The 9,538-nt window shown below is 34.5% G+C and overlaps 1 protein-coding gene across 1 annotated transcript; it reads left to right on the forward strand.

Moving 5' to 3' along the window:
- The first annotated feature begins 1,134 nt into the window (after nt 1–1,134).
- On the forward strand, nt 1,135–2,804 carry LOC18009831 (SPX domain-containing protein 3). Its single transcript, XM_006392455.2, has 3 exons — nt 1,135–1,341; nt 2,033–2,183; nt 2,277–2,804. The coding sequence occupies exons 1-3, from the start codon at nt 1,135–1,137 to the stop codon at nt 2,657–2,659; spliced, it is 741 nt and encodes a 246-aa protein (XP_006392517.1). The 3' UTR covers nt 2,660–2,804.
- Nucleotides 2,805–9,538: the final 6,734 nt, after the last annotated feature.

Genomic DNA, 9,538 nt, shown 5'->3' on the forward strand with positions numbered 1-9,538 from the left:
TTTGTGCGTCTCCTCGTCATCGGAAGAAGTTCTTCTTTGTTTTTTTCGGCCAACAAAACTATTAAAATTATTAATCGGAATAATATTTTAAGTAAAACCAAATAATAAATTAAATATTTTATATTATTTACCGATGTCTTTCGGCAAATGGCACTTGACAGGAAGTATGCAAGACTTTTTTGGTTGACCTGCTTTATTTACAGCGTTCTTGAAAAAGATAAAAAAAATTTAAGTTATATAAGTTATTAAAATTTAGATTGTATATAAAATTTAAATCCACATTAGCTTGCACAACATTAGTCCATAAAACTACTGAACTAATTCATTTCTTCTGCAAATTGGCTCCAAAATATTTTATAAAGATATTGGCCCTGAAACACATGTTTCATAAGCTTGTGCTCAGACACGGCTCTGAATATAATTAGAGAAAAGTTAATTTTATTATAAAGTTACTCTATTTATAAAATAAAGATAGAGTAATAAGTTACAAAGATCTAGGTCATTACTATTTTTACCCATGAGTTCTGGTCACGGGTCTGAATCATTACTGTTACTTTTATTACTCTTCCTCCTTTCATTCGCATGACGGTGAGGCGACGCGATTCATGGTCACATCAATGCCATGATTTTTTTTTTTAAAGAATAACGAAAATAATTTAAAAAATAAGTGAAATATCGTAGATCGGGGAATCAATCTCAACTTCTAGAGTTTATACCTTGAAAAAAAAAATAACATGAAATCAGCACAAAAAAGCATGTAATATTCCAAACATACTATAAAAAGGTCCGGTCAAAAAAGCAAAAAACCAAAACTGTATTAAAAAATATAAACAACACTAGCGAACGAATATGCTAAAGATTTTATCCTTTTTTTTTAACATCACCTAACCTTTTTTTATTCTTTCTTCTTCTCTTTATTACATGCCACATTCACAACACTTCGTCACGCCAAAGCTAAGCATATCCTTTTTCATATTCTATTTTCATAACCACTATTTATATATCTCTATATTAACCTTTTCTTCTTCTTCATCCAGATCTCATTATAATACATTTCTTTCCTTCTTCTTTTTTCAATAAATAGGATATAAATATATATATATACATAAAATTCATATTTGAATTAATATTTTGATGAAGTTCGGGAAGAGGATTAAAGAACAGATACAAGAGTCGTTGCCGGAGTGGCGAGACAAGTTTCTTCGTTACAAAGAACTCAAGCATCTGATTTCTTCTCTGGCTCCGGCTGAATATATTTTCATAGGTTTGTTAAACACCGAGATTGACAAGTTTAATGCTTTCTTCGTCGAACAAGAAGAAGATTTCATCATCCACCACAAGGTACAATAAACAGAGATATCATTCTTGTCGACTAGTTTACCGAGTCACCTCATACACGGTACAATGTGTTTTAAGTTTTTGGCTCATCACTGATATAACTTTTCCCACTATTAAGAATGTAGGAGAGAAATAAACCATTTTTATTAGTTGTTAAATATTATATTATAATTTTAAATGTTAGATCGATCTGGGGAAATTTTCAGTAGAGGTGTGTGACCTGAATAAAATAATTGCAAGTGTCTATCTAGTAACTCGTGTTTTATATAGAAGCACGTCGCATGAGAGTGATTTTTGTATTGAATTATTGATACGTACGGGACAAATAGTTTGTACATAGTGTTGGAAACATTTTGGAAACTATTAAAAATATTTTTTTTCCTGAGTAATTTTGTAATACGAAAACGAACCAAAGGAATACAGGGCTAGAATACATTTTTGACATCTAAAGCCAAAGGTAAACTAAAGTCCAAGGAAAAAGAGATTTCCTCACGATCTACAAATTAAGACCAACCAAAACAAATTTGCCTTAAAAAGATACATGCAGGCTGGATACATGTGAATTTTTGTGGATTTTTTCCTAAATATCTTTGACACTATAGATGTGAAATCGATCTGGTCATAATTTGGAGAAATTTTCTAGCGAGTGAGACTAAGTTGATTATATCTATCTTTATTTATTTTTTTCCTGCAGGAATTGCAATATCGGATTCAGAGACTGGTTGAAATATGTGGAGGCAATGATGAAATGTTTAGAGAGGAGATTAGTGAGATCAGAAAGGATATTGTCAATTTCCATGGCGAGATGGTTCTTCTCGTCAATTACAGCAACATTAATTACACCGGTGAGCTTGATTTTGAGTTTGTTAATTAATCGATGTTTGAAATAAAAGTTGAGATCGTCGAATGTGTGATCGGAGAAAGACGAATTCTTACAGGATTAGCGAAAATTCTGAAGAAGTATGACAAAAGAACAAAAGGGGGATTACGATCGCCGTTTATCCAGAAAGTTCTCCGTCAACCGTTTTTCAAGACTGATCTGGTGTCAAGGCTAGTGAGAGAGTGGGAGACAACGATGGACGTTGTTTTTCCAGCGTCTGATTCGGCGGAGGCGGAGGCGGAGAGATCTGCGGTTTTGAGTTCGGCGGCGGCGGGAGAAGGGATATTTAGGAATACGGTTGCGGCTTTGCTGACGATGAGGGAGATGAGAAGAGGGAGTTCGACTTATAGTGCTTTCTCACTTCCGCCGCTTAATCACTCCGATTCTGATTTGGTTCTACGATCCATCCATATCCCATCTCCGATACCCATTCCTTACTGACAAACTTTTTAGATTTGTATCAAAAGTTGCATTATTTGCAATATTTTTAATTTTTTTTTCTCTCCCTCTTTCATTTTCATTTTTTCATGAGATGATTTGTACTCTAATATTGCAAAACCCGAATTCGAAGCGACGCCATTCATTCTTCAAGGTATGGTGCATCGGTCACTTAGTCGATGTGGCTTAGGATTTACTCCCTTAGTCACATTTTTTTTTTCATAGAAACAAGTTGGAAATTTGCGAGCTTGGCGTATGTTTTCGTTAGCATCTATCAAAGCGATCGCTAGCGGGTATTTCTTGGTACTTGGGCCATTTTCTCTAAATTCCCCATTTACCAAATGGACAAAATACCATAAAGATATACTTCCTCTGTTTCATTATAGTTGATTTTCTGAATATTTACACACAGATTAAAAAAACTATAAATGCTCAATTATTTACTGTTTATTTTTATTAATTAATTTACTTTTACAACTGATTTCATTATTTATATTATTACTTTTTCTTTTTTAACTATGCATTAATGGAGTAAAGCAACATGTATTAATATTATTCATTCAATTTAAAGAAGAGACATGCATTTATTAGATGTAGGAAATCAAATATTATGAAACAAGAAAAAAACATAGAAAATCAACTATAATGAAACAGAAAGAGTATTAATTATTTAATTTTTGGAAGAAATATACACAAATTTTTAGTGTTGCTAAAAATCTACACAAATTATTTTTTTGATGCATAGAAATATCTAAGTTTTTAAAAGTTTCATTTCACTCCTCTGATTGCACGGCCGTTAACAGACATAACATAATCAATGAACATCGTTAATTTTTTTGTAGGAAAAAATACTAAAAAAAACCTCAACTAACTAATTTTGTCAAAAACTCACACAAACTTTTTGCATTGCCAGAAATCCACACAGACTAATTTTTATTTATAAAAATACCTAAACTTTTTAAAGTTCTATTTTCCCTCCTCAGATTTTACTGTCATTATAAACATAACAGAATCGAAAAACTGCATTAATTTTACATAACACTTACTAATTGCTGTCGAATTAATGCCATTATTACCTTTAAAAAGAAAAACCTAAACTCTAATTTTTTCTCTTACTATTTCAGAAATTGAGTGAAAATCGGTTCAAAATATAATTAGTAGCAATAAATCATGTTTAGAACATATACATCATCTCCTCAAATTGCTCTTATTAGTCTTATATATTACAACACACACTGTTTATGACTCGATTTATACTACCAACCATATTTTTTAATCGATTTCACTCAATTCTAAAAGAGAAAAAAAAATTAGAGTTTAAATTTTTCTTCCCAAAATCGATTTGTAAATTTTCTAAGAGTAACAATGGTATCAATCCTAGAGTAGTTAACACGTGTTACGAAAAACTAACATAACGACCATGAAACTTGAAGAGGGAAATGAAACCTTAAAAAGTTTGGGTATTTTTATAGATTATAAAAAATAGTCTGAGTGGATATCTGGCAATGCAAAAAAATTGTGTGGGTTTCTGGCAAAATTAAATAGTTAAGGTATTTTTTAACATTTTTTTTACAAAAAAATTATCACTATTTATTGATTATGTTATATCTGTTAACGGCCGTGAAATCAGAGAGGGAAAAATGAAATTTTAAAAAACTTAGATATTTTTATGCATCAAAAAAATAGTTTGTGCAGATTTCTGACAATGCTAAAAGTTTGTGTGTGTTTATTCCAAAAATTAAATAGTTAAGGTTTTTTTTTAGCATTTTTCTCTTTACCAAATACAAAAATTTTGGGAGGCTGCATTAGTGTAGTAAATGTCACTAAGCCGTGTTATACTGTACACACAAATGTAGTTGGTCTCTTTTAAAATTGACACCAATTTTTATTCTCATTTTGCCAAACCGGGTCGACCTAATGAGATGTTTTCCTTCCATTCTTCTGCATGCAACAAAAACTGGAGACACCCAAATTTGTTTTCTCTCGGAATTTAGTAACGGGTATTGTTAAGTGAGAGAGACTTTCCTTAAGAGACAAGTAAGAGAGATTGTTAATATTTGGATTCGGTTTGGTCCTTACAGATTTGGGCTATTTTGATCGAGTGATATTAATGCTAAATACATTCATGGCCGTGAACTACAACTGTCATCAGAGTATTGTCAGGAGTATGACTAAGACTCTACAAATCGGAAAAAGAATGTAGATTAATTTTTTTATATTTTTTTTTAAGTAAAAATATTGAGATTATATAACCAATTTTTTGACAAAAGTTACATAGATTACAAAAATAGGAGATTAACCCAAAAAAAAAACTAATGACAACTGGACAAAAACCAGCAGACAACAGCAAAAAATTAAGAAAAATGGTTTGCAGAATTAAACATAAAAACCAAAACAAAACCAAACAGGAAGGCAGCAGTCGCAGTCACACCCCGAAATGTGAACCATCATATTTCTACCGCAGCTCCAAAGAACTAGAGTTCTCATTCTTGTTGCCACAAGCATCATCCCAAGGCTAGCCCTCAAACCTCAAAGAGAGACACCTATAGCAGAATTTACGAGATCCATAGTGGACTAACTTGCGACTGTCGACAAGGGAGCCTGCTCGGGCTATTGGAAAGTCACCTCTGACAACCATTCCTGAAAAAATGAATCTCTTCAAGAACCAGTCTCCACAGCTACAACATAACCTCAACAACAAACCGGCGCTTCAACAATCACGTCTGGCAATGCTCCCCCATCTACACTAGACCACACCCGGAGCAACCGCAAGCCAAAATCTAAAACACAAACACGAAGCTACCACAAATTACCGTAAATACGCATCTTCAGAAAACTCAAGCTACACCAATATTGAAGACGGTGGTGGAGCAAACACGCCAAAAATAAGCCAGCAAAGCAACCAGCGAGCCACCCGTCCAGCACCACCGCTGAGATACACCACCAGTGGAGGCACACCTGCCGGAGATACGAAAGCCACCACTCTGAGGTTTGCCACGAGACTGGAGCTGCCATCAAAACTCTTACGCTGGAGCAAAAACCCGTCCTCAAGATCCAATTACTCCACAGCCAGGATCGAGAAGCTCCGGTCAACCCAGCCACCACTCCGCTGCCTCCAATCAGAAAATAATTTTGTCACTTACGTCTTCTTCACTTAGTTTTACTCGGTCTGCTCTAATTAGATAATCTTGTTTTCTTTTTTTATTAATAATCAAGTGTTGACATGTCGGCCTTTCGCTTCTCTTTGTCTAGTTCATTCAGACAATGAAACTGTTGAAAGTCCTTTTATGGCAATTCACGAACCAATTCTTTCCCTAACTATTCGGGCTCTGTTGAGTAGTTGTAGATCAATAAGATTTGCAAATGAGACATACCCAAAAGAAAATCTATACACATCTCCATCTCGTTGCTATTACCTCCAGATTATCTTCCTCTGTACTACTTAAATATTTGTTTGTTTGGAAGCCTTAGTAATCTGGTGCGTTGTCACCCGGAAAATGGTCAAAAATAACTCAAACTAAATTATATGTCAAAAATACCTGTACTAAAATACGATGCTAAATCTTATCCAAAAGAGAGATAAATTCAAATTTCCTACCTAAAACTATTGACTTGAAGTCCATTCCAGCATTGACTGCAAATCCGGTTACTCAAACCGTTAATAGCGACTGCTGAGTTAGTTACCACGTCAACTAAAACATCTACAGTTGCTGAAACAGCTGCCACATCAACCGTCTTTTTTTGAAATTTTTTTTCTCTATATTTTTTTCTAAACTTGTAATATTTTATTAATTTTAACTATGTGGATTGCTTCTAAAAATTGACGAAAAAATCCTGAAAGCTAAATTTTGAACCAAATTAATCTTGTTATGAAAGGTTTGTTCAATTTTCATTTTTTTCATAAGTTTATTCAATATTCAATCGAGATTAAACACTCGGTTTCTAAATGTTTAAACCACCTGAAAAACTTGTTAGGTTTTGGGAGAAACTTTCCAGATTGATGAAAAAAGTCGCATGGCTTGACTGGATGTTTGAACCAATACATAAATAAAAAAAATACTAATCCATAATAACTTAAACCAATTGGAAATATTCACACTAGCTAGTAACATATGTCATCAAAAATATAACTACACTTCTTTTAAGGATAATTTTCCTAAATGGTCCAATTAAACTAACGCTTCTACGGTATATCCCTTCATTTGGGCTTGGATAAATGTAGCCTTCATTAAGTCGACGAACCGCTTCATTTCCACTTTCTCCGAAAAACACTAAAACTTCACAAACACAAACCTTCGTCAAATTCTTCGTGATTTTCACCGTTGCTGCCGAAATCTCATCTGGATTTTGAAGAAATCGTCGTCGGAGTAGGCGAAAATTCACTCTACAAATCGAGGTAATCGATTTTCGTTAGGGTATTGTTTTGATTTTGACGATTTCGCTTCATCAAACGGTTTTGTCGATTTGGATTCATCGGTTAGAATGGGTATCGAGTTTCGTCAGAGATCATGGGGCTTTTGCAGATTCCGATGGCCGGATTGTGTAGTATTAGGTGTTTTATCATGTTTGATGTAGATTACGGTTGTAGATGTTCGTTTGAAAAAAATCTGGAATGTGTTCCTAATTTTTTTTCATAAACCCTAAGGCATTCCTAAACCCGAAGGCATTGTGATTGTGTGGTATTAGGTGTTTTATCATGTTTGTTCATTCTGAGTTGCTCATTTGTGTTTGATTTGTGCATTATTTTCATAAACCCGAATTCATTCCTAAATTTGTCTTTGTTCATTCATGTTTTTGCATTTTTAGTATTAGCTAGGTGATTTAGAACACACTGAGATTATGTTTGATAATGTCATTGATCATGTTTGATTTTAGATTAGGTTTGTATTTGTTCGTTTGGAAAAATTTCGTAATGTCTTCCTGAATTATGTTTGTGTTTGTGTTTTCGAAATTTTAAGAAGGATTGAGTTTGTGCTTTCTGAATTTGAGTTTGAATGTGTGTTTGAGTTTGTCTAAGATTTGAGTTTGTGGCTTTTTAATTTCAGGAAGGATTCTTAATGGATTCATTTCCCCATTTCCCAACTATTATGCTCCCTAAGCTTCATTTTAATATAGGACAGGAGCCGAATCAAGAACCAGGCACAGTAGACGTCAACCAGTTTGCTTCTTTTAAAATGATCAAGAAATTCAAGAAAGTGCTTAGCATTGAAGAGTTTCAGAGAGTTAGGAACATATTCCTGGGGCCGATCCTGAAGCTTGCTTTAAGAGATTACATGATGATGTCAGGGAAAATGGGGCACTTTGATAACACCGTATTTTGACCACTTTTATGGATCGTTTTGAAATACTTTTTCTATGTTTTTAATTGCTTTTAAGTACTTTTATTATGTTTTTCTAGTATTTGTAGTTCCAAGACTCTTTTCAGGTAACTTAGGGAAAAACTTAACAAAATGGATAGAAAACCAGATTTCAGCTCAGAGTCAAACCGTCAGAATTTCACCCCTGATTGAAGGCCTTCTCACCGTCTGATCCAGCTCAAATTTGGAGACCTAAAAGATGGAAGTATCAGCTTTCCAGTGCACTTAACATCTTGGCAATCCAACGGTTCAATCAAAAGATACGCGAAGAGCAAGGTGTCCCGTAAACCAGCCGGCAAGCACTTCCACCCGCGGCCAACAAGCATTTTCCCGCGGTCAGGAGCATCCCGACCGCGGCAAACCACCCATTCCCCGCGGTCAGAGCACTCCCGACCGCGGCCTTCAATCTCCGAGCCCAAAAAGCCCATTTCTGAAGCCCACATTTGGAGAAACCCTAAGTGACGTCCAGAGAGGTCTTGAGTACTATAAATACATGTCTTAGGAACCCTAAATCGTGTAACCGAATACCATCTATCATTACTTCATATTTTTATTTTTTTTGCTTTAGCTTTTAGGGAGAGAGATTTGTTCTCTTGAACCCTTGTTCTTTCTTTTTCAATTTCGGTTTCTATTCTACTTCTTAATACTATGTCTTTGATTTCGTTCATTATGTCTGAGTAGTTTTATTGTTGGGATTAAGGGATTTTCGATGGGGATTTATATGTTCGATGAGGATTCCATTGGCTATTGAGCTGAATCTTAGAACTTTTTCTTCTGAATTCGTTTTTACTGCATGAGAGTAGCCTCATGAACTACAATCTGATCCAGATGCTTGGTGACACGAAAGTGTTCATCAGGTATCAGATCTAGTTTGGGAGAGCAAAACAAACATAGGAGTGGAAACCTACCTATGGGCGATTTGTGAATTAGGACGAGTCTTAAACATAATGCATCTCTTCTCTTCCAGGGCCAGAGTGGAAACCTACTGGTCAGGGTTGAGAGAGATAGTTGTCTATGATCACGACAGTGGCGTATTCATACGTCCGTGACTCCAGTTCGAAAAGTTTAAGCTAAGATCTTACAAAATTTCCTCTCTAGCAATGTTTTGAATCGTTCGTACCCCTGAGAAAACTTCCCTGAAGCCCAACGCTTTCTTCTCCATTGTTTTACACCGATTTTCTTTAAAGCTTTAGTTCAATATTGTCTTTCCTTTTTAGTTCATTTTCATTTAAGCATTAGAATATCCGTTTTTATTATTTTTAGTCATTTTCATTAAGTTTAGTTATTACGTCATTTTTAATTTCCGTATTCTCTTTTAATATTTCGTTTTTACATTTTAAACACACTACCAAACCCCCACAAAACCGTTTTTGTTCTAGACTTCCTTACTTTAACTTATTTCAAAGGCTTTTTGCAGGAAAAGATCCTCCTTCCCTGTGGATTCGATCCCTAAGTACTACAATCGATCAGCTGTGCACTTGCGGCTATTGATTTCAATTAGGGTAAAACTTGAGACCCCCAACAC

The sequence above is a fragment of the Eutrema salsugineum genome, unplaced genomic scaffold (genome assembly GCF_000478725.1).
Source record: "Eutrema salsugineum unplaced genomic scaffold, Eutsalg1_0 scaffold_8, whole genome shotgun sequence".
NCBI classification, from domain to species: Eukaryota; Viridiplantae; Streptophyta; class Magnoliopsida; order Brassicales; family Brassicaceae; genus Eutrema; species Eutrema salsugineum.

Bases quoted from the DNA above. Each gene is read 5' to 3' on its own strand.
- LOC18009831 (XM_006392455.2), top strand. From the start codon at position 1,135: ATGAAGTTCGGGAAGAGGATTAAAGAACAGATACAAGAGTCGTTGCCG. The intron at 1,342-2,032 runs GTACAATAAACA...TTTTTCCTGCAG, and splicing joins ATTTCATCATCCACCACAAG to GAATTGCAATATCGGATTCA. The intron at 2,184-2,276 runs GTGAGCTTGATT...GAATTCTTACAG, and splicing joins CAGCAACATTAATTACACCG to GATTAGCGAAAATTCTGAAG.